The 24,428-nt window shown below is 41.8% G+C and overlaps 2 protein-coding genes across 3 annotated transcripts; one reads left to right on the top strand and one right to left on the bottom strand.

Moving 5' to 3' along the window:
* Nucleotides 1-104: 104 nt before the first annotated feature.
* On the bottom strand, nucleotides 105-13,972 carry LOC117257338 (limbin-like). Its single transcript, XM_033627490.2, has 23 exons — nucleotides 13,398-13,972; nucleotides 12,930-13,005; nucleotides 12,433-12,614; nucleotides 11,933-11,989; nucleotides 11,603-11,789; nucleotides 11,371-11,471; nucleotides 11,187-11,252; nucleotides 10,927-11,061; nucleotides 9,753-9,892; nucleotides 8,940-9,264; nucleotides 8,570-8,809; nucleotides 8,125-8,300; nucleotides 7,588-7,747; nucleotides 7,300-7,476; nucleotides 6,864-7,174; nucleotides 6,281-6,455; nucleotides 5,274-5,417; nucleotides 4,813-5,040; nucleotides 4,369-4,601; nucleotides 4,179-4,266; nucleotides 3,847-4,022; nucleotides 1,144-1,242; nucleotides 105-904 (listed from the first exon to the last, which is right to left on the bottom strand). Exons 1-23 carry the CDS (start codon nucleotides 13,644-13,646, stop codon nucleotides 499-501), a joined length of 4,131 nt encoding a protein of 1,376 aa, XP_033483381.2. The 5' UTR covers nucleotides 13,647-13,972; the 3' UTR covers nucleotides 105-498.
* A 280-nt stretch (nucleotides 13,973-14,252) lies between these two features.
* evc (EvC ciliary complex subunit 1) lies at nucleotides 14,253-24,223 on the top strand. 2 transcript variants are annotated; one of them, XM_033625981.2, is made up of 20 exons: nucleotides 14,253-14,738; nucleotides 14,860-14,973; nucleotides 15,226-15,312; nucleotides 15,672-15,895; nucleotides 16,009-16,093; nucleotides 16,216-16,314; nucleotides 16,447-16,575; nucleotides 16,678-16,839; nucleotides 16,954-17,170; nucleotides 18,186-18,334; nucleotides 18,448-18,546; nucleotides 18,627-18,839; nucleotides 19,728-19,837; nucleotides 20,035-20,236; nucleotides 21,498-21,713; nucleotides 21,809-21,944; nucleotides 22,287-22,389; nucleotides 22,511-22,637; nucleotides 22,749-22,845; nucleotides 22,928-24,223. In XM_033625981.2, the coding sequence occupies exons 1-20, from the start codon at nucleotides 14,559-14,561 to the stop codon at nucleotides 23,068-23,070; spliced, it is 2,892 nt and encodes a 963-aa protein (XP_033481872.2). In that variant the 5' UTR covers nucleotides 14,253-14,558; the 3' UTR covers nucleotides 23,071-24,223. The 2 variants fall into 2 exon arrangements, with proteins under 2 accessions (XP_033481872.2, XP_033481873.2); XM_033625982.2 differs by having other exon boundaries at nucleotides 22,931-24,223.
* The last annotated feature ends 205 nt before the right edge of the window (nucleotides 24,224-24,428 follow it).

The following is a 24,428-nucleotide window of genomic DNA, read 5'->3' on the forward strand; positions in this document are numbered from 1 at the left end:
TGCACGTTTCCAAATACCAAAGATGATTGAGCTTCTCCTGCTGATAACAACTATTAACGGCAGCTATTATGGGGGTCAATCAGGGTACATGTCAACACAGAAAGTCAAACTTAATGAAAGTTTAATTTGTAGTCATGAGGTTTATAAAGAGGAACAGGAAAATGTTTATTTCAGAAAATGAATTTCAACTGTTGCAAATGAAACAACCTGGAATTTGGATACAGTGCATGCATCTGTGCCTCAACTAACCTGTCTAACATCTGGAATTTTGAATATGAATAATAAAACTTGACACTAATGCAGTACACACAAACACTACAGGAAGAGGGAAAATGTGTTTTTGTGGACTTTACCACCATTTAAAAGATATCCCTTTAAGATAATACCATCAAAAATACTGACCATTTGTGTGACCACCATGCTACATACATTTTCAATTTTGGATTTTAGTATTATATCCTCATAAAGTACCTTCATCACAAAAACAGTTTGTCAGTCTCAAGGTAAGTTTGTTGGTGCCACTGAGCCTTTCTTAAGATTGAGAAAGTTCCTTTTCCGTTTCCTCTTGGGAACACCCACACTGTCACATGTCTCAGGTGGATCCCGAAACACAAACAGCCTCTCTCCGTTAACAGGGACGCCCTGTGCAGTGCTGGCAGAGGCTGGTACTGTACTGTGTAATGTTTCACTCACTGTGTCCACAACCCTTTCTTTCGCAGTGTCACTGCACTGCTGTGTAACTGTGTTTTCATCCGTGCTTGATTTATAAATAGGCAGCTGTGCTTTAGTCAAACTGTCTTCCTTTCCTTTCTCTCCAACCAGCAGTGCTGCAACATCTCCTGGAACTTGGAGACGGGATCTGGGGAGCAGTTTTTCCATCAAACTTTGCCTCTTTTCCTGGAGTCTGTGAGATTTAGGAGGACAAAGGAGCTGTTGTTAGCGGGACTGGAGTGTTAAAGTGCTTACCTCATGCATGTGGTCACTGCAGCCCAGCCATGTAACTGCCGCAAGGCATATTACACATAAATAAAGGATTTGTCTCTGATGTCGGTGATGAGCAATCTACAAATTAGTCTTGATGGTAGTTTGACTTCACGTCTTTATATAGCAGCTAGTGGAGAAACACAGACGTGTTGAACTCACCTCTCTCTTTCAGTGCAGCTTGGCATATTTGGCATATTTTTATGCACCACGTCTTCTCTCAGTTTGACAGGCAGGAGTCTGTTCAACCCCCCGGCACACCTGGTCAGAAAGTCATCAATGCATTATGAAGCTGGTCAGTGCGATACAATCTCTGCAGACAGTGATTGGCTTTGATTAAAAATGGTCACAGACGCCTGGCTGTCTGATACACAGTAATAACTTTTCATTAGACGGAGAGCTTTGTGATCTTTTCCATTAAAGTAAAATATGATTTAATCCCTTTCCTAGTAGGGCACATCATGTTAGGTCTGACTAAATAATAAACAAATTAATAAATACAGACTTTCCAACCGCAAAATCACAGAGAGCAATTTTCTCTCTGGAGAGAAGAAGAGTTAATTTTTTTTTTTTTTGCATTCAAAAAGTAGAACTATATGTCTATATATAGACATCATGTTGCATTGACAAAGCATCTTCAAGTAGAATTTTTGTACTTGTGACATTTAAAAAAAAAACAAAAAAGTACAGTATCTAGTTAACTAAAAGCACAATGTAAAAGCAGATTTTTTGTTTGTAGAGCTGATACACTTACACCCAAAATATAAAACAGCATACAGTCAATGATGAAATGTGGGGGTAACATACTGTAGCAGGACAAACTGAGGAAGGATGCCAAGGAGCAGGACGGGCAAAGAGCAGCAACACTAGGAATTGCATTTTGAGCTTTTCCTTGACATAACTACAACTTGATTTATTACTCTCATTTTTTTTTTTTTTAAAGACGAAGTGATTAATGTTTGCCCTTAGCAGGGTTCATATGACAGACGTTTGAATGAGAGAGTGTTTGGGGAGAACTCTTAATAACTAGGGGTCGGTAAATGTTAAAACATCTAGCTGATGCATGTTTGCATTTTTTAAAATTAGAAATTCAGTCAGTATCAGAAGCTGCATCAGTTCAAAAAAACATTAATAAGGTGATTTGATTAAGGATCTAAAAGTATTAAAATTCCTCAGATGCAACAAACTTTTCATTTCCTCTAGTTATAAATTAGGCACACACACACACACATAAATAAACAGTTTCACATCCTACTGTTTACGTGAATTCACATTAGTAAGATTTAAAACTGTTCCATAAAACAGGTAAACTCTACTCTGCAAACGAAAAAGCTGAAACAAAAGAGCTGAAAGAGAAAATAAAAACACATGTCCTGCATATTGTTCCAAACAGAGCATTTTCATTCCCTTGTCCTTTGGCCAGACAGCTCCGATCCTCATGCATGAGACATTATTCATCAGCAAAGTAATCCAAACTCTGTGGGGGCCAGACATGAGTGTTCCAGTGTATCAGGAAGAGAGGGGGAAATTAAATGATGAGTATGATCATTTATCTCTCCATCTTGGCTCGGGGAAAACGACCCTTGTGGAACTGTGTTCAAACAAGTATTTAAATGTGAGATGAAGCTCAGTGATGGGGTGGTTTCAGCCAGCTGCGTTTAAACGCTGCTTTTATTTAATCTGTGACTTCAATCAGAAAACTACTTTCTTAAACCACAGAACTTGAATCGCTTTGGCTGTGTACTTCAAGGAGAGGAGCGTATGACAAAAGCTTTTGTTGGCTTATGCACATCAGTTTGTAACTAAAACTCAAAACTATGTTTGCAAGTTGGAAGAGAGAAACAGATTTTGTTTAAAGATGGGTAATCTTCTGCCGCATAGGGCTTATTAACAGACCAACGGAGAAAGACAAAGACACAAAGTAGACTACAAATCAAAATATATGTTTCGACACTACCAATAATTATCACCTAATGAGTCAAAAACATTAACCCAGCATGACTATGCACTGTTTATTAAGCCCTGTGTTACACATAGTTCCTGGTAAATTACTAGGACAACTGGGATTTCACTATTCATATGTGCTCTACAGGGTTTCCCACACATTGATTTGTATGTGGTGGCCCGCCACAATTAAAACATCTGCTGCCACTTTCTGATTTTTCTGCACTGTTGGAACATTCAGTAACAATTATTGCTCCGCACTCCCACAGTGCAGAGCGTACTCTGGGCACAGAAGGAGCAGCAGAACAGCAGGCGCAGTCAAAGTGAAACATAACCATTAATTGAACTGGATTTAAAAGTTTGCTTTCACTCACAACAGCTGCTCTTCTTCTCCATCAACCTGATTAGTTCTGATCGGACAGACTGATCAATTATCCAATCTGCAACTCAAACTCCACAAACTGCTGCTGAGGGAGAAAAGAATTCATGACGAGTTCTGCCTGTGCTGCGTTCACAGACCCGCAAAAAACTCAGAATTTAGAGAGGGGCGAGAAAATGTACTGCTTGTTAGTTACTAATTGACGTAAATGCAAAACTGTAAAAAAGTTGCGGATAAAAAGACATCATCAGGATAGTCCACGTGAATGTCTCAGACAAAAGTAAGCTGTAACGTGCATGTCCCTGTAATGTTACTACTTTCATTCACAATACAGCTGGACTGGCATTTCCCCAAAAATGTTACTTGATGGGCCTTGATGCAGGAAGTTGATGGATTTCCCTGATTTTTTATACATGATCTCATTCCCAAATGACCCCATGCAGAAGACATTCCTGAACATTTCAGGGACAGACTGTATGTGTGAAAGGGCCTTTAGATGTGTAAAATCTACAAGTATGTTCACCAGTGCTCCTGGGTCTTACCCTGAGTGTTCCTGCTCTGCAGATGATGAAACCGGGTGCTGTTTGGGGCAGAGGGCGTCAGTGATGGAAAGGAGTTCACTTTCAGGCAGGGTGGGGAGGAGGAGCCGCAGGGCCTCCAGGAGAACCTCAGCTGACACCTGACTCTGCTTCACCAGCCGAGATGCAAACTCCAGATCCTAAGATGAAGAGCAGGGCAAAGAGCCACCTTTAAGTACAGTTTTCCTCTGACTCCTCTGGCATGCACAGAGGTGAGGATGCTCTTGTATTTTTCCATTAAAGTGTTTTTGTGTTAAATATAACATTGGAAAAAAACAGTCTCTATAAATTCAGACCTGATCACAGTTTGCATAGAGTCTCCTGAGCTCCATTTGCTCTTTTAAATCTTCCATGGCCTGACTGTTGCCAGTCATTTCCTCCAGCCTAAAAAACACCAGAGAGTTTCAACACTGTAAAATTTAACGGCCTGTGTCAATCCACAGAATTCCTCATTACTCTGGAGATAACACTGGCATGACGGCTCACCTCTCAGCCAACACTGCGATGACCTGATCGCTCTTGTAGAGTGCCTCCTGGAGGATGGTCGTCATCCTGCAATCCTGCTGGAGCTGAAACAGTCTCTCGTCCTCGCTTTGCTCCTCTCCCTCGTCAGAGTCCTCCCTCTGCGTTGGACTTGACTCTACTCTGGGCCGAGACATTTGCTGGCCCTCCAGCTCTGTCCTCTCCCTCTGTAGCTGTTGTTCTGCTTCCTCAAGGCCCTGTGGCAAGAGTCAAATTACACTCTAATAAAAGTCTACAAAGTTTAATGAGAAAGTAATAGTCTCAGAGGAAACATTAGGCTGGAAATTAGAATTTGTTGAGAAGTAAACTTTAGTTGGAACCATATTACATGCCGCCAAGCCCACGAGCTGCCCTCCAACCACGCACTGCTACAACACAGGGGTTAACTTGGAGTCAAACATTGCCTACCATGCAGTGGTTCTGTATACACTGGGCCATGTCTTGTCTCTCCAGGCTCTTTCTCTCTCTCAGCTGCTGAATTAGCAAGCTGTGCAGAGTGAGCATTGCTCTGGAGGTCTCCAAGACTTTGGTCCTCCTCTCAGCCTTCTGGTAGTGGATGCTAGCCATCTGCATCGCCAAGCTGTCGCCCTGAGACCGCAGCTCATCCTCTCTCTCCCTACGCATCTCCTCCATCACCTGCCAGAATGAGGACAGATGTATTTCAGTCATCTTGCATGAACTCAAACCACTTCATTTTCATTTTAGACACTGAACATTAACACAGATAGTTATGCTTCAGGGAGTATGTCTTCTACTACTGAATGAGCTTCAGGTTTGATATCATATAACGTTAATGCAGCCTTCATACCCTTCTTGCCTGTAACCGCACTTAAAAATAATTTATACTAAAGGCAATTTTACAGCTTTACCTTGTTCATGACGCCACTCTCCATCTCCTTCTCCTTCTCAAACAGTTGGATCCTATCCTCCAGCCTTTTCTGGAAAAGCGGCAGATCAGATGTGTCTGTTTTCTGTCTGGCCTCGCCGGTTTTCCCCTTAGATTGCGTATTCGTCTGCAAAAACCACAATATCCATAAGGTTGGTTGGGAAATGACTCCAAGCATGCTGTTATGATGTGATTAGAAATGAAACCACTCTGTGGAGCCCTTTATTATTTCTGAATAACAATGTGCACTCATCCAGTGGCCACACAATTGAGGCCGATCGCAGTGTGGTTTGCGCTGGCACACTGCATTCTCCATTTCTTACTCACTTTGAGAACATTAAATGCACCATTATATCCTGCTGTAGTTTAATACATGGGGGCTTTAGAGTAGTATCATGAGGATATTTAAAACAAAAAAAAAAGGATCATCAAAGTTAGCACAGTGGAGAAGAAGACTTTCTTGAAAAGAGACGAAGAATTACAAGAGAATCACAGAAGCATTTTTATATTGTCAACTGAGCAATGATGCTTAATTACACGACAAACATATTCAAAATCTGTGGATGTTGGAAACAGGATTTCTGCTTTCTCTTGTCTCCAAGTTGGTGTACACTCACAGTACACTGATAGAATGTTGTGTGGCTTGGACCGCTATCTTTTATATTTCTTTTATCTAATAATGCTAACAATATTTTATTTCAGAACACCATTTTGAAGTGTTTCACTTGCATTTTCATTGCAATAAATTGGATGATATGAGCTCTTGATTTCATTTTAAAATAGTGGAAAGGCAAGCTAAGGAAATAGTTTTAAGCTATAAAACTAAATATTAAAGCAAAAGAAGTGTAGCAAGGTAGCAGTGTGCATTGTGGTCTGCCACAGTGACTTTCTATTACATATTACCACAAGAAAAGGCAGAAATGGTCTAATCCCAGGCATACAGGTTTTAAGAACATAACTGAATTCAGTAATGTGGGATAATGTGTTCACCATCTGTTGCTCGCTCTCCTTTCTCCAAGCTGCCAGAGCGGTGTGGAGCTTGGTTCTTGAGACCGCATGGGGTAGCACCAGGCAGCGGTCCATCACGGACAGACACTTTTGAAACTCTAGTTTCATCCTGAGCCGGTCATCTTCAGACAGAGTCAGCTGGGACGAACACAAACAACTAGAGGAGAGAAGGAGAAAAAGGAAAACTGACAGTCAGATAAACACACCAGGGTCCAGCCATGAGACTTTACATGGCTATGTTGAGATTGGAATAACATCAGTCCAGGTGGAGGGTGTAATTACTGTTTGTTGATGTTGTTTTTCAATCCAAAAAGTTCTGACAGGGGGGAAAGTCTAGTAGCTACTTCCTTTTGCTGCACCATCTGATGTCGGGAATTTGTACAACCAGTTGTAAAACACAGTCTCATATTACGCTGAATGTGCTCATTTTGAAAATCAAACATTTCTTTTCTTGATTCTTGATTTACTTCTCCCAGAAAATCAATGGCTGAGACAAACACACACACAAAAAAACTTTCCTTTGAATCGCCCAAAATGAAATGACTGTTGTGATTATATCACTGACCTGAAAAACGCTCGGCAGTGGGCCCTCAACTCCCTCTGCTCCTGCAGCTCTCTCTCCATGGCTTCCCGCAGAGCCTCCCTGGTGCAGCTGAGGGTGCGTAAAGCTGCCTTGCCTTCCTGATGCAGCCTTTCCTGGCCCTGCAGGAGAGCGCCTGCTCCCTGTCCCTGGGCCTGTCCTGGTCCAGCCTCTGGTTCCACCTGCAGCAGAGATTGTTGCATCCCTGGGGGCAAGAGTGTTAGCAAGGCTTGGGTTGCAGAGGGCTGAATAGCTTTGACTTCTGTTATGGCACCCTGGATCACACGCATGGTCACCTACAGAGCAGGCAGAGGATCAAGGCAGGGAGTAAATCAAGCTCAGTCAATATCAGTGGTATATTTGTGAGTGGGTTTCAAAGTGATTAGGTCATGAATGTGCCTGTGCACTGTTAAAGTGTCACCTTGCGGATGTCAGCAGCAGCCTCCTCATCCAGGTTGTTGATGAGCTCTGCTAGCTCCAAACTGTGAGCTGTCAGTAAGTTTTGCCAACAGTGCAGGTGCTGAGCTACATCTATCCTTCTCTCTAGGCCCTTGGACAGACCTGACAGATCCTTCTGTCTCTGTTTGTGGACCCGCAGCTGGAGAAGGCAGGAAACAGGATTAAAGATTGCATATTAATTAAAGAATGAGATGAACAGGTTTTGTGATATCAGCCCACAATGGATACGTAATACACATGATCTCCTCACCATGTCAGAGATGAGTTCCCGCCTCTTCTTAATCAGTCCACAGCGCATGGCTCTCCTCTCTTGGCTCAGTGCCTCATCCAGTCTCTGCCTCACCATCACCAACTCTTTCTGGGCCTTCTCCTGGAGCTGGTCAATCTGCTCTGCAGGCACAATGCTCCCTCTGGTGGAGAAATGAAAGCATGCCACATTAAAACACAACTCCAGTTCAGTTTATTTAATTTGTGCAAGTTAAGAGTTTCCTACAAGGTTGAACTAGTAGGAAAGGCTGACATAGTGTTCACATCTCCTCTGTAACGCCAGGGAAATACTTCTTTCCTCACTTCTTTAACTTGCATAAAAAAAAGAGCAGTGGTTTTTGCAAATTAACATTTTTTGTTATATGTTTTTACAGCACAAATAGAAGCACTTATAATGAGTTTTAAATATGTAAGTACATACTGCTACAACAGTTTACATAGCCACATTTATAGTGCAGTGTATTGTAAAAGCAAAACCACATGAGAAATGCCATCACTGGTAACTACAATGGGCACGTACCTCCTGACGTGAGCGAACCAGCTGTCCAAATTGTTGGAGGTGCTGGAGAAGCTGTCAGAAATCAGGCTGTTGAGGCTGTGAAGGCTGTGCACCAAGAACTTCCTCTGCGCATGGCGTTCAGCGAGCACATAGCGCTGGTTTGCAAGGACCACATCCAGCACCTCCTCAAGCTGATCCTGAACATGGTAGAGAAGGACATGTCTTACAATGTATTTAAAATTACTTTAGTAAGTAAAATTACGTTACTTTATGTACGGTTCATCACAAATACAGACCGTGAGGAGGAATAAAGCAAAAATATAAACCTGATTTATGTGCTTTGTTGAGCATGTTTGCAGGTGTCAATTCTGCATGTCTAAAGCTCAAAATATACATGCAGAATCATGTTATTTAAATGGTCAAGTCTAATGTGTCACAACTTTGAAATTTAATTTTGGTCGCTCACTTGACAGGCAAAGTAATCATGCTGAAGACTCTTGGCTATACTCTTCTCTAACTCGCCCATCCTGGTGGCCTCCTCCAGTTCCTCAGCGAAAATCTTGTGCAGCTCCACCCGGCGCCACTCGATGGTCTGCCTCTGGACCTTTGCTGAGGCCTCTTCATGTCGCACTAACAGAATGCGCTGCAGCTGACTCTGGCTCAGCTTGTGCAGCTTCTCCAGGAGGACGCTGCAGTGGAGAAGCTCCTAGTAACATTACAAAATGAGGTTTAGTGATACTATATGATGAAAGCAACAAACTACCAGAATACTCTTGGATCCAGAGGGGAAAAACCATGAATGTTAATTTCTTCTCTTACAAATGACTTTTTATTACCTGTTGGTCTGCATGCTGACAGAGCAGCTCAGCCTGGGCTTTCTCAGCAGCTTCTCTGCGATGCTCTGCTTCCATTTCCTCCCGAGTCTCCAAGTTACACCGGCCAGCCAGAGCAGCCATGCGGGCCCCTCGCTCCTCCTTCAGCCGACCCTCCATGCCTAACATCTGTCCGTGGAGCACACTGAGGAGCCTCTGCTGGGCCTGGGCGCTGGCCTGGCCTCGGGAACGCAGGCTGCCCAGCAGGGAGGACATCACATCCTTGTAGATTTGAATCCGGGTGGCCTCCAGGTTGTTGGTGGCATGCAGCAGTGTAGACATTTCAAGGCTAACAGAAATAAAATGTAGAGTGAGCAGAGTAAACTTGTACATTGTGGGATTTTAGTAAGAAGTATCATAACAAGCTGATAACATTTATTATTACTGACCCTGGTGGATTTGATAATAATATGAGGCATTTATGACAATAAAATGTTAAAATAATTACTGATTTGAGTGAAACACTAGCTAAACAACATACTGCAAAGCTTTCAAGCAACAACCGTTGTAACTGTTTACAGAAGCCAATAGAGATGTGCATTAAGATTAAGTACTTCTTGTGACTCAAAATAACTGGATGGTATTGAATTACCGGAGAAAACTCCCAACTTCAGTAAAATACATTACATTCCTACACATATACATTGTTTCCACAAGCAGTGAGTGCCCTAATGGCCATTTTCCTCCACTTTGCAATGATTTGATCATTTTTGTTCCATTAAAGAATATCAAGCCATACAGAGAATTATTTCACTCCTTCTTGACTAGTATACTCACTTCTCCAAAGCCTGGTACATGTTCTGGGGATCCTCCAGCACCATGGTGTCCACCATCTTGTCTTCAAATGCCGCCTCATCTTTAACAGTCTCACTCATGTTGCAGTCTGCATACTCTGGGTCTGAATCACCTCGGTTTCTCTGGTGCAAGAAAATATACGCACAGTGTTTTAACACATACCTGAACTAAGTCATAAAGCCTAAAGCAATGAGTAAATTTTACTGACATTAAATTGAAAAAACAGCTCTTTCAAAAATAACAAAGTTAAGTGTTAACAGAAACAAATGATGTTGAAACAGGGCTGCTCAACAAAACTGTCATGTACTGTCTACAGAAATTAAAAAATTACTTGATTTTCTTTGTACAGACAATCAACATCACAACTACATTAACAAACACAAATATATGCCATATGTAATTAAAAAATTAGTGATTTTTTGTTATTGCGAGAAAAGAAGTATTTCACTGCTGGGAATAAAACTAGGCTGTTTATGCCATAGAGAGATGCAAATACCTTTGAGACTGGTGCTATGTGACCAGAGAAAACAGACTGGACAAAAAAGACTGGTTTTGGTAGAAAGGTAGAAAACCTACTACGACCAGAATGCACTGCGCTGCGGCAGACCAATCAACACCCCTGCTGTTGGGTAACGCTCAGTGTTACCGTTTGATCCAAGTTTTTTCAGCTTCCGTTAATACAATACAGAAAACAGTATGGCGCCCACTTCCTGTTCACAAATTCTCATATTACAGGCAAACAGTGCACTAGAATATGTTTCTGAAGACATTTTAGGAGAGAAATAGGCAATACAGTAACTGAATCTTGGTTTATATGTGATCAGCACTGCCTAGTTTTACAGTTTGATCTGAGTTTCAAAGAGAGAGAGTATTCAAAAATGAGAACATAAAATCTGTAGCTCAAGCACCAGTCCTAGAGCCAGCAGAAATGACAGTCCCTCTCTGCTCATCCCTCCCTGACAACCACAAAACACATCACCTGGGGGATTTGTGAGAGATAAGCAGGGAAGATCTGGGTGCTGGTAAGATGAAGGCAAGTTTACCACAATTCAATTTACACATACTACCTACATTATTATGATACAGAGCTGGTCAAAAATTGGCAAAGTAAGCCTTTAATCAGAACAAAACATGAGGATTTTTGAATATGGGTTACCCTTTGTTGAAGAAGGTTCAGCCTCGTTCTCGGACCTATCAGGTTTATGGCCAGAAACCCCAGTGACAGCAGCACCAACGTAACAAAGAACCCAGCAACAAATCCAGCAAAATGGACCCCATGGTTAGGATAAATCTAAGATGGCAGGCAGAAACATCAAATCAATTTCATAAGCGCAAATTTGAAAATGGTACGAGAACAAAACATTCACTTTGGAAGCTGCAGGTGTGTTTCCAGCAAAGGAACTGTTTACAACTTACCCTGTCCGTGGAGTTCACCCTCAAGGTTAGATTAGCTGTTAATGGACCAAACATACTGACATCATTCTGTGGAGTCAAGAAAACAGTACTCTGGGTAAGAAGACAGACAACATTCTTATTATACAGCAAATACGGACATGGTGACGTAACTATTGCATTTCAGGTTAAAAAGAGCAGAAAATACCTGTGAGGCATTAGAGAAGGTGAGAAAAGCTGGAAGGTCCAGGACTTCACTCTTATGGCTCCTTATTTGAGCAGTATAGTTGACAATTATCTGGGTTCCAGCTAAAGAAGTAAAATCAATATCATGTTATTTATTGCAGCACGCAGAACATCCAAATATCCTACATTTTAAAGTTCAAACCAGGCATGTTTGGCAGAATCATCTTTTACAGTAAACTGACTCCCAGACATACCAGACAGTGAATCAATAGCAAACGTCTGGTAGCCTCTTTCCACCACCCTGCCCTCAGATTTTAGAGGTACTATTCCAGTAATGGAGTCCCGGATAGCGACCTGAGACAGGTTCGTGCCACCCACTGGGCCCATGTTGTGAATCAGCAGGAAGAATATCAGCTGAGGAGGGTCAGTGCCAAGCTTCACCTATGGACCATATTATTAAGCAGCAGGAAGAGAGTGAATCAGTGGATGGCCTTCAACATGTTCATTTGCAGTTTAAAAAAGGTCCAGTAAAATAAGTTAGAATTAAAAGCACACTGATAAAAAGGGCTGTGTTCAAACTGTACCTGTGCACACTTGTAAAATTTGACCCCAAATGTGGATGGAGCTGCCACACTCTGGATCTGCAAAACATTTAACACAATATAATTTCTTCTAACATGATCATTCTCATTTGAATCATGTAAAGTGACGTTATAAATATGCATGGGAATGGGATTTAATAATGTGACAGTTTGTTTGGTACGTGAATGTATGTATGTGATATTTTAGAAATTCTTATCTTAAAAACAGCCAGTATCCTACAGAAATACGCGAGAAGAATCTTAAGTGACAGAACTATAAAAAACTATAGAAAAAATCTAATCAAAAAGAAGTTGTGGAAAGATATGGCTGGTTGACACTGATTTGTTCAGCGCAAAACTACCATAACATGACACATAAACACTAACACGACAGACCAAAACAAACAAGAAAAGCTGCACTGCATACTATATCTGCATATTCTATACAAATCCGTCACTGTGTGCAATGACTGAGGCGACCAAAACACCATTTCTGAACACACCTGAGGCAGAGTGAGGCCCGGGTTGTATCTGGTGAGTGTGGTTCTGCGGTTACGACGGTGGAAGATGTTTGACATGTAGTTAAGTGGCGCAAATAAGGAGTGTCCCCATGGGCTGCCAGGAGCTGAAGAGGAGAGTGGGCCCTCTGCAGACAGCACCATGCACCCACTGATCTCCACTGTACCTATCAGGGTGTTTGAACAGCCAGTTACAAAAGCTGAAAGTGACAATAAATAAGTAAATTATACATATCAGACTGAGGTTTTGTATTTACCAGAGTACTAAAGATTTTTTGTGTATAATAGTCTGCATATCATAATTTTGACATAAAACTGTTATGGAATTCTAACTTTACATCATCTGTGCATGTACAGCATTGGAAAAAACAGTGTTAGCTTATCATTGACTAAGTGCGCAATTGTTCAGCTGGTGTTTGCATAGAGATGAGTTGTGTTATTACTGTATTGTTGATGTATAGAAGTGAGAGAAAAGAACAAACCATCCATCCTAGGCACTGTCTGCACTGCTGAACTCCCAGTGGGGTCATGCTGCATTAGGTGGACATTACAGAGGCTCTGGAAATGGAAAAAGGGCATTCAGCATTGTACACTTAATGGTATTAACAAATATTAAATAGCTTTATCCAATACCAATCTACAGACACTTACACAAAGGCACCCCTCAAAACCAAACCATCTGTTATGGGCCTGAATACCTGAATTTATGTAACAGGTGACTCAGAGGTTCAGGGATACAACAACATTAAGTTATCACTTTGTAATAAAGATGAGACGTGTGATAGGTGATGTTCAGTTATCTGTTGGAACAGATAACTGAACTGAGCACGTAACTGTAGGCAAAGAGATAATCTCAGGTGGTGACAGAGAGGCTTAACCTCCATCAAAACAGATTAGTTCTTGACGTGGAAAATTTTGAACACTACTGATTTTACCAGTAAGCCACTCACCTCATGTGTCCCCGAGAAAAGAAGTGGTCGTGTTGTGTACCATGGTGCATCCTGAGATATAACGTTACCGTTATAACAAGTCTGGTGTCCAGCACTGTGCTCCAATACACCGGCACGTTGAGTCTCGCACCAGGTTTCATCGTAACCCCAACGGTCGTATAAAGGAGGCAGACACAAACAAGATACCTGGATATTAAAGATAAATGACCATAACGTGATCCTCTTCGCGGTGAAGTGAACCTGACGCATTCGTACGTTGGTGTGCCACTCTCACCAAGGAGAGCCGCTAGCTAGCTGGCTGCATGTCTGGATGTTGCCACTGTTAAAAATCCGCGATGAAAACACTTTACAACGCTTTTTTCTTGAGAAACATCAACTGTAGCAGCGTTTCTGACGAACAAGCACACCTTACTTGTATGCTAACATTTCAGTTGAAAGTATGGACGCCATTTCAAAGATTTATACACGAACAGAAAGTCCATAATCACCGTTGCTGCACAACTTCGGAAAACATTTCCAAAACTTGGGAAGAACGGGCAACTCCTCAAGAACCGTTAAGACACAACGTACATACATTTGTTTCCGGTTACGGCTTTCAAATTAAAACAACATAAGTGAGCCCATGGACTGATGGGAACTGTAGTGGATGCCTAAAACTACATAAATATGCCAAGAAACTATAACAATAGATATTTTAAATTCATATTATTCTCCTGCCCTTACGTCAATGTAACTTAAGGTGGCATTTTCTAATTTTCTATACCCAGAATCATAGCCGTGCTTTAATATTGAAGGCACATCCACTTTGTTTCCGGTTAAATTCTAGCTAACTTTCCAGTCTTCACGCAGCTCCGTCCTCCTCTCAAATCTCCGTGCAGCCATTGGCTAATGTTTACACCGAGTTTATCGTTTTATGAAAAAAGTTTAGGTGGAAGGCGTTGTTGCAAATTGTAGCTTGCTAATCTTTCTTATTGTAAGTCTTTCAGATAGAAAAAACTTTCAAAATAATATACGAGCAAGAAACCTCAACGTAAACGGCCAGCAGCTAACTTAACTTAACGTTACTTTCCTGGAGATGGGGTCTGAACGGTAACGTTAGCTAACATGTTGTCGAAAAGATGCTAATATCATAACGTTAGTTTTCCTACAATTTAAAGAGTAATGTCAGAGCCGGACTTGGGGACGGGGTGCGGGACTGATGTGCTGGTCAGTTTCGCCGAGTCTCTGCACATATACACAGGACTGTTAACAGTGGCTACAGTGTGTGGGGGGCTCTCTGGGATATTAGCAGCTGCTCTGCTCTATGTCTTCTGCCTGAAACCTCTGCTGTTGACCAGACAAGTAAGCAAATAGCATGCTACCTCTGTTTTTCTACTCACTCAGTCTGTTTCTTGACCACGTATCACGGAGACATACTATTCCATCCTTGGATGAATGATTCTCTCCTGTGTCATCTCATCAGGGTTATAATGCAAGGCGGCTGCTTGAACCTGATGATGGAGAATTAGACAACAACCAGAGTGACTGTGTCAGCAACAGCAGAAAGGAGGCTCCAAGTGCCACCACAAATGATAAAGTATTATTCTCTTTAACATCCAAGACAAGTCTGAAACTTATAGTGACTTTTCAAAGTTGTAAATCACAGTTACATTAAATACATACTGGTAAATTGTTTTAAAATACCTGAAAATGACCACCAATCAGTTTGAATTGTATGGCAGGGGGCGCCATACACCCTTCTTTCAGGGTTACCTATTTCTGATGTTTACTAATTAACTTGTAACCTTCCTTCTAAGTAACGGTTTAAGACTGTTTATGCATTGCCCAGGAGAAGAAGCAGCCACCCATGAACAGTGATGTGGCTGCATTTGCATCCAGAGCAAAGGTGGTTTATCCCATCAACCAAAAATACAGAGTAAGTCCATCATAAATATACAGCATATACACCTCCTGCCAGGTACACACGGTAATAAACTCCAGAACTACTGAAATAAAGGCTTAACTATTTGATCACTCAGTCTATAAGATCTATTTGTTGCACAAATATTGTACAGTATAATTTGTAGTTTGACTGTAGTAGACTAAACAGTACCACATCATTAAAAAGTTTAGCAAAATTTGTGCTGTTTAAAAGAAGTGGTTGCACAACAGAAAGCAATAACCTGTTGCAAACCAATCCAAGGGTGAGTAAGGTACAGTATATTATAATATGCTGCAATCAGTTGGTTTATGATTATACTTCACTTAACTGCAACCTTGCACTGAATTTTTCAGCCTTTAGCAGATGGAGCGTCCAATCCGTCACTGCATGAGCACTCCAAGTTGCCAGCAATGCCCAATGATGAGTCATCCTCCTCCACGGATGGAGAGTCTCTGAGCCAAGAGCAGGACAATGATGACAGCAGTCAGTTCATCTCCTCCTCGCTGGTCCCTAAGAGCCTGCAGAACCAGAGCTTCACCAGGGTCTCTCACTACCCTCATACTCTGACACAGCCTGGGTAGGAACCAGTAGTCTGTAAATGTTAAGCCATACCCATGCACCTTAACCTTACAGCAAGTATGCACAAACCTGAGTTTGCTGGAAGTGATGCTACTCTTGTTATCGTTGCAGTTTTGAAGGCAGGATCAGCCTTTACTGTTTGGCCCTGCAGGATATACAACAACACTGCTCCCAGCTTCAGAAAGAAAAGTTTCTAGTGAGTGTTATTCTTTAAAGCAGTAATAAAATAGTTATTATGTGTATTTCATAAACTTTGTCAAAGTTTGAAAAGCAAAAATGGTTGTTTTATTCCCCGTTATTACCGTTTTCCTGCTGCAGATGTTTCTTCAGATTGTGAAAATAATATGCAGTGGTCGTTTTCCAAAAGACAAAAATGATGCTGACTTCTCCAAGGACATTCTTCAAATGCAAGAAAAGGTACAGTCAGATATCTGTCACACACACATACATAATACATTCATTTTGGAGTTCTTGACTGACTGTGAATGGAAACACTGACATTCAAATTTTAAACCATATTAAAGCATATGTTGTCACCTGCCTTTTCAGGAACTGAATGATCTGAAGAAACAGTTGCCAACAGGCCACACTGCCAGCGAGAAAAATGATGATGCTCCTTGCACTTTGGAGGAAACAGAGAGAGCCCAAAAGGATCTCCTTGAGCGTGGCCTTCAAGTGGTAAAAGCGAAGCTGAAACCCCAGAGAGCAAATACTTTAACATTTACACAAATACTAATAACATACTAAGTCCATTAAACTGCCTGAATTTACTCTTCACAGTCCAGACGTTTCAGCAAACAGGTGGAGGACTTGTGCCAACATCTGCTGAAGAAGACCAGCATTTTCTCTCCTGATGAAGCCCAGGATGTGATCCTCTCTCTCATCCAGACTCTTCTGTTAGTCGAGAACCACCTGATGAACACACAAGAAGCTGATTTAAAGGTAAAGCAGTGCTGGTTATTGGCAGCCCAGCATTCATTTTGCTTCTCATCCCTCATGTCATCATGTGAGGGACTGGATAAACTGAAGGAAAAGTTGTCTTTTCATTTCTCTTAGAGGATCCAGCAGAAGTTGTTGTGGTGGGAAGAGCTGACGGGACTTCTCCAATCCCAACCTGCCTTGCTAAAGCGGGAAGTGTCTCTGAGGCAGAGCCTGATAGCAACAACACTGGAGCAGCTGACGAGCGATGACATCTTGACCTTTAGTCACATGGAAAAGATATTTGCAGAGGTTCAGGCAGCTCTGACTGAAGGCCTTCAACAGTGCACTGAGGGTAAGATAGTTAAAGTTTTTCTGTTTTCCTTCTACCAAGTTGTACACCTGCTAACCAAATCACTGCACAGAAGCAAGCATGCATCTGTAACGTTATCTAGCTAAGTGGTGCTAGGTCTGGTAGAAGGAAAATGGTTCCTACATGAAACTGCTCAGAGCAAGTTCTGTAGATTAGCTTGAGTAACTGGGTTGGATTTAGCGGTGATCTGTCCCCTTTAAGCAAGGTGATTGCAAAAGTTAGACATGAAAAGAAGTGTAGTGACACGTATCCAAATACTGACCAAATGAGTGTGTAATTTTCTCACAATGCACTCATCTAGTTTCTGATGGCAGGTAGCAGTGGACAATGTCTAGCCTACTTTTCAAACTTAAATGACGTACTCTCTCAAAATAGACCATTTTCTGGGAATCCTCTTTAGCTCCTTAAATAAGGTCAGTCTCTTTCAGGACAGAACAGAATATCTATTGCACTATTACTGCACCCCAGACTCTCATGCAAAGCCTTCCAGCATTAACACTTGACATAGTTTGTTGCTGCTGATCTAATGTGTAATAAAAGCAAGCTAATAATACTTAAATTAACAGTGTTGACAATAGTGAGGCAAGGTACTGCATCTTCTGGGCTTTTTTTACTTTTCTGTTGTGTTTTTATTACTCTCATGGGCAGCTTGCCCCTCTATGTACAGACTATAACTGATAGTGAAAAGATCTTTTGAACTATGTAACCACTTATAACAATAATAAAGGCCATATTTTAATGTTGGTCCCTCAGAATCAGAGACACAGGGATGCTTTTTAGACTTGAATGTTCAACAGCCTCATAGGAAACCAATCTATCATAGAGCATCATAGTTTTCAGTAGCCCCTTATTCAGTCTTTAAAGAATATCTATCTGTTTATCTAAAATCTATTAAAAGAATATTATACCATTGTCATCCAGCTGGCTTTACAAACTGCAGTTATTTTAAAGAGTCAACTTGTTCAGCTCATCCAAAAGTTGATCAACCATGTTCCAGAGTGCACGAGGAAGACGAAGGAGCTAGTGAATGACAAGTGCAGCAGAATGGAGTCCAAGAGGAACAAGCTGATGAGGAGCCAGACCAAGGAGAAGAGCCGCGCCCTGGAACTGAGACAGACTCACGGTGACCTACAGCAGCTCACCAAGGTCTCCTTTACCTCAATATGTAGATCTGGGATTACTGTTTCATAATAAATAGGCCAAGCGACTGCTTGTAGATTCCACTGGTATCTAAGTCTGTTCTGTAACTTTTCCTTTAGGTGTACCAGGAGCTGCTGACAAAACACAGGCAGCAGATTTCTGACTTGGAGCAGCAGCAGGACAGCAGAGTGGCTGAAGCCCTCTGTGATCATTGGAAGGTTAAAGATTGAATACTGCATTTGTATTTGTGTGCAAAGTGCATTTCCATTATTCTTATGCACTCTTTTTGTGTCTTCAGAAACTCCGTAGCTCCTGGTCAAAGAAGCTTGGAGAGCTAGCCAAGGATGTTTTTCTCACCTCCGTCCCTGCCCAGTCAAGTGTCTCTGCTGAGTGGTGCGAGAAGCTGTGGTTGTACCTGGAGGAGGAGCTGGCTGTACAGCTGCAGCAGGCAGAGTGCACTACCAGGCTGCAACTGCAGGACATGAGGGCTCAGCTGGATAACGATGGACAGGTAGACACTATCTGGTGGATCAGATACATACAGCCTCTCCATCAGAGCTTGGCACCTTGATTGTTTGATAAATTATTATTTCACGTTTACTTTAAAACTCTCTCTCTTTGACTTTTTACCCCAGAATCAAAAATACATATTTCTCCTCTTACCTGTAGTGCTGTTTATCAATGTAGATCGTTTTGGTGTGAGTTGCCGAGTGTTGGAGATATCGACTGTAGAGATGTCTGCCTTCTCTTGAATATAATGGAACTAGATGGCACTCTGCTTGTTTATGTAGGAACTATTTTCTTTCTACCAAACTACACTCGCCAACCGTATCACCACGTAATTTTCAACTATCCGCCCCGTTGAAGGAACAAGGATTCCAAGAGTTTCAGCAAGCTTTCTAAGGGTGCCATTACGTCTAACGCTTTCACGAACACACATCACTTATCCATGAGTAGATGCACACTTCTTCTGCATGATGATACAGCTGGCGGGTGTAGTTCGGTAGAAAAAAAATAGTTCCTACATGAAACTGCTCACATCAAAGTTTGTGAATTATCCTGAGTGTGCGGGTCATGATATATGGAAAGAGACATTGCTGTTGAGTTTAAAATAATAATGATAATAAAAAATTTGGCACTTTCAGCACCACAGGCAGAGTGCCATCTAGGTGCAATATATTCAAGAGAAGGCAGACATCTCTACAACTGATATGTCCAACACTTGGCAGTTCACCAAAACGATCTAGACTAATAAATAGCATTAAAGGTAAGAAGAAAAATATGTTTATATGATTTTGGGGTGAACTGTCCTTTTAAATCAAAGTATACAAGATCTTTTCAAGTGTTTAATTATGCTAAAGGCCGACCACTGTTTCTAACTGAACCTCTTTCTCTGTAGGTGTGGAGTGAGGAGATGGCTCTGGTGCAGGCCTGTCTCAAACACCTGAGTGAACAACAGATGACGATCCTCCGAGCCATGGTGGCCAGACAGAGCTACACACTCCACAGGTGAGACTGGAAGACCTCGGTCACAAAGTATTTATGGTGTATTGAGTGCATGAAAGACTACCTGATGATGATACAAAAATTAAATCTGCACAAACACAGCTTTCTTCTAAGTGGCCATATCCACTTTTGGCTCCCACAGTATCAAAATCAATGTTTATGAGTTACTTAGAAATAATGCAATATGATCTTCTTCTCAGCCACGTCGGGAGGTTGATAGAGAGGAAACACGAGCACCTGTTGGTGGCGGTGCAGAGGCACTTTGTGGTCAGGCACTTCTGTCTGCACATGCTGAAGGAGATGAGGCTGTCCAAGCTGAAGGCACTCTCTCAGACTGATTTCAGAGCGGTGCTAATGGAAGATCCCAGTAAAAGCCAGTCCTGTATCAATTCAACTCTCAAGGTGCGAAAAATGTATTGTTTTTAATAATGCATTCTCGTAAGAACTTCAAAACCATTGCGAAAATACAGTATGTCTCTAATGGAATAGCTCAAGTTCACAGCAGATTTAAAGGGAAATTTCGGTTGATTTCAACCTGTCTCCTATCGTCCTAAATTTGTTTCAAGTGACTAGTGACATAAAAATAATAGTTAGCATGTTAGCCATTAGCCTAGATACAGCCGGGGCGCATAGTAGCGTCAGACCTGTTAAAACCTAAGTGAACGGGCAACCTTCAAGTGCAAAGTTAGTCCACTAAACAAGCTTTTTTTCCACAAAGACCGCCTCATATCGTTAGGATAAATGTCAGAGAACATATAGAAAACGACATGTAAACGTGTTGTCTTACCTTACCGGTGTGGTGCCATGTTTGTTTTCCATCTAGCTCTGCTTTCCAAAGCACGGCCGAAATATATCTCGCCAGCTCTAGATAAAGCCCAGCTGAATGCTAACGTTACTCCAGGTGGAGGTGTCTCGTCCTCGGGCACTGGGGCACAGCATTCACAGGTACACCACCAATCTCCAGAGCTACGCAGCCTTGCAGCAGCCATTCCTCTTCTCTTGTCCTCTACCTGTTGCGCCTCTCTCTCTCCTCCTCCGTTCTTCAATTTCACGAAGCTCTTCGTCAGTGTATTCTGGCTCAAATAAATAAGGGTGGCCATCAAACGCTGCGAAATCAAATTCCTCCTCCACAAAGTCGAAGTCTGGCAAAAAGTCAGCCATTATTCTATAAATCTTTCATAAAATAAATGAATGAACTTTTCAGGCTACTGTCCGGTTCTGCCTTCCAGCTGTTGCTGCTTGTTGTCGCGAGATTTCAGGCACAGTATGAGATCGCTGCTTGTTCTCGCATTATTTCGGCCGCGCTTTGGAAAGCAGAGCTAGATGGTAAACAAACATGGCACCACACCGGTAAGGTAAGACAACATGTTTACATGTCGTTTTCTGTATGTTCTCTGACATTTATCCTAACGATATGAGGCGGTCTTTGTGGAAAAAAAGCTTGTTTAGTGGACTAACTTTGCACTTGAAGGTTGCCCGTTCACTTACGTTTTAACAGGTCTGACGCTACTATGCGCCCCGGCTGTATCTAGGCTAACGGCTAACATGCTAACTATTATTTTTATGTCACTAATCACTTGAAACGAATTTAGGACGATAGGAGACAGGTTGAAATAAACCGAAATTTCCCTTTAACACTGTTGTTGTGCCTTACCATTCACAGAATAGCAGTGCCAGCCTAGCAGAGAGGCACCTGGGTCCAGAGAGTCAGCTTGTGGGCCACAGCTTCCAGCAGGAGTTGCTGTCTGAACTGGAAACCGGGACAGAGCTTCTTCAGAGCCATGCACAGCTGGTGCTAGGCAATGCTCTCAGCCATGCCATCCAACAGATGATGATGATCTCACCTACTGAGACGCAGACACAAGACGATGGGTTGAAGGTAGAGTTTTGGTTATGAATTAGAATCAGCTTTCTGCTGTTTGTTGCTTTAGGGTTTGTCAAGCACATTGGAGTGACATGTTGTTTCCTCATCAGCAACACCTGACAGAGGCTGCTTCGGAGAGTGTGTATGTGACCAAAGATTCTCTTACCGCACTGGTCCAAAGCTACTATTCACACGTACGGGACATTATCAAAAAATTACAGCAGGATGAGTCAAACGCAAACCAGGGTGAGATGACAGCACACATTTACATGTCCACATCTGTGTAAACTCTGATTTTGGTGCTGTTACAGCTGCAACCTTACCCCCCATCTAGGCTAAATGAATGTAATAGATGCTATATTTACAGTGTTTCATTAGTAAGTCAGAGGGGAAATATTTGCAACAGCACAGTGATTACCAGCATTGTGTTAGACTTGTTATATATATATATATATATATTACCTTGATATCTTAATATTCACTGTTAAGGTAGCATGATTTAATTAGCCAATAGAGAAAGCAGTTTTCAGTAGATAAAACACTTCAATTTGCAAAATCTACTGTGTGTTAATTTTACTGTTCCTTCAGAGGTGAATGAGAATCAAGAGAGCAGCAGTCAGCTGACCAGATCCCTGCTCAGGGAGCTGGTGAACTGGGGCAAGAAACCCACGTCTGCTGAGTTTCAACAGAGGTACAGTGACTACACTCTACGTCTCTGCACTACACACTTGTCTGCGTAACACACTTTTGTCGATCTCAAATACATGAAATGAGAGAAAATTAGGTTGTTTGTTTGTTTTCTTGTGTATCAGGGTTGAACTCCACAAAAGGAGGGTGTTGGAGCAGTGTGATCTGGACCAGGAAATGATATATGAGGAACTGAGGCGGAAGAAAGTAGTTCAGGATGTGGCCATGGAAAAGATGAAAGCACAGCTACTGGTTAGTATGTTTAATGTCTTCTCTACTTCCCTGCCTGACAATAGATTTACGACTTGATTTATAAGTAAGTGTAGTCACTGTCTGTAAGCATTGTGTTGCTGTGTCCATTAGGAGGCAGAAGAAAGCTTCATAACTGAGCTGGCAGCCTTGGCACGGATCTCCCTCCACAGTCCAGATCCAGAACCCAGCGGTGAAGAGGACAACACTGGTAAGCACCTTTTTTACCTCAGAAAATAAATATATGTTTGCACCAATCCTCTGTCTCTGTCCTTCAGGGTGTCATATTTCAGCAGGTGCTAATATACTGGACCTGCTGGCCCTGAACCCAGCGTTAGATCCTGCCTTGAATCCTTCACTGACTCCGACGATTGTAACTCCAGCGGTGAAATCAAAACCAAAGAAGAAAAGAGAACAAGAATCTCATCTCAGCTGAAATCTTAACACAGTGAAGTTTACATATTCGCAGTTATGTCCTGTGAAAAGTTTACTTTGGTTTTATAGTTTGTGTATTATAAAATAATACTGGTCTGTAGGTACTGTTTCTGTTGTTAGGAAGGTACCTCAGATTTATTTGTGTTAAAGGGACAGTTCACCCCAAAATTAAAGGTACATATTTTCCCTCATACCTGTAGTGCTGATCATCAGTCTAGATTGTTTTGGTGTGAGTTGCAGAGTGTCAGAGATATCAGACGTAGAGATGTCTGCCTTCTCTCCAGTATAATGGAACTAGATGGCACTCAGCTTGTGGTGCTCAAAGCACTAAAAAAATACATTTGAAAAACTCAACAGCAATACCTCTTTCCAGAAATCATGAAAATCATGACCTGGTTACTCAAGATATTCCACAGACCTTGTTGTGAGCAGTTTCACTTAGGAACTATTTCTTTGTACCAAACTGCTCACATCAGCCGTATCACTGTGCAGATGGAAGTGTTCATCTGCTCATGAATGAGAGGTTCGTGCTTGTGACAGCACAGGATTTGGACATTATCGACTGCTCTGTAGCTGAGTTGTAATGTTAACTAGCTCAGTCGTGCTAAGTGAGATAGCAGTAGCTGCATGCTTCCCTCTGTGTGGTGATACAGTTGGCTGCTGTAGTTCCCTAGAAGGAAAATAGTTCCTTCATGAAACTGCTCACAGCAAACTGTGAGATATCTTCAGTAGCCGGGTCATGATTTCTGGAAAGAGACATTGCTGCTTCAAATGTTTGGGGTTTTTTTTCCTATGTTTTTGCACTTTGAGTTTTTTAAATAAATAAATTGGCGCTTTGAACACCACAAGCCAAGGGCCATCTATTTCCATTATACTTAACGGAAGGCAGACATCTCCACGGTCGATACCTCCAAGACTCTGCCGCTCACACCAAAACAATCTATGATAAATAGCACTACAAGTAAGAGGGAAAACATGTATTTTAGATTTAAAGAAGAGAAATCTATTCGTAATTTATGTATACATGGACTGCCCTGTCTCATTTCTAATGTTTCTAGAAGTGTGCTTCAGTGCTGCAATACTGAAAAAAAAATCTGTTTCTCCCCAGTCAATATTTTTGTAAATGCCAAGTGCAATTAAATAAATGAATTTAAAAAAGCAGATTATGTTTTGAATGCATTATTCAACTTTTGTACTTTTTTTAACCTGGTATACAGAAGTGCCATGCTACTGTACAGGCCTGACAGTAATACATTACTGCCTGATACCTACACCCACATACCACAGCTCATTCACCTCATTGATTCCCAGTGATTCCTGAGTACATGGGATGATGGATGTGCTCCTTTGTGAGCTGTC

The sequence above is a fragment of the Epinephelus lanceolatus genome, chromosome 1, assembly GCF_041903045.1.
Source record: "Epinephelus lanceolatus isolate andai-2023 chromosome 1, ASM4190304v1, whole genome shotgun sequence".
Classification (NCBI taxonomy): Eukaryota; Metazoa; Chordata; class Actinopteri; order Perciformes; family Serranidae; genus Epinephelus; species Epinephelus lanceolatus.

What these genes read in the sequence shown, in the direction of transcription:
- LOC117257338 (XM_033627490.2), bottom strand. Translation starts at nt 13,646, where the DNA reads ATGCGTCAGGTTCACTTCACCGCGAAGAGGATCACGTTATGGTCATTT. An exon ending in GACAGTGCCTAGGATGGATG is followed by an intron (nt 12,615 to 12,929) that starts GTTTGTTCTTTT and finishes ACACCCTGATAG; the next exon opens with GTACAGTGGAGATCAGTGGG. An exon ending in CCTTCTCTAATGCCTCACAG is followed by an intron (nt 11,253 to 11,370) that starts GTATTTTCTGCT and finishes TTGACTCCACAG; the next exon opens with AATGATGTCAGTATGTTTGG.
- evc (XM_033625981.2), top strand. Translation starts at nt 14,559, where the DNA reads ATGTCAGAGCCGGACTTGGGGACGGGGTGCGGGACTGATGTGCTGGTC. An exon ending in CATACTCTGACACAGCCTGG is followed by an intron (nt 15,896 to 16,008) that starts GTAGGAACCAGT and finishes TTATCGTTGCAG; the next exon opens with TTTTGAAGGCAGGATCAGCC. An exon ending in TTGAGCGTGGCCTTCAAGTG is followed by an intron (nt 16,576 to 16,677) that starts GTAAAAGCGAAG and finishes TACTCTTCACAG; the next exon opens with TCCAGACGTTTCAGCAAACA.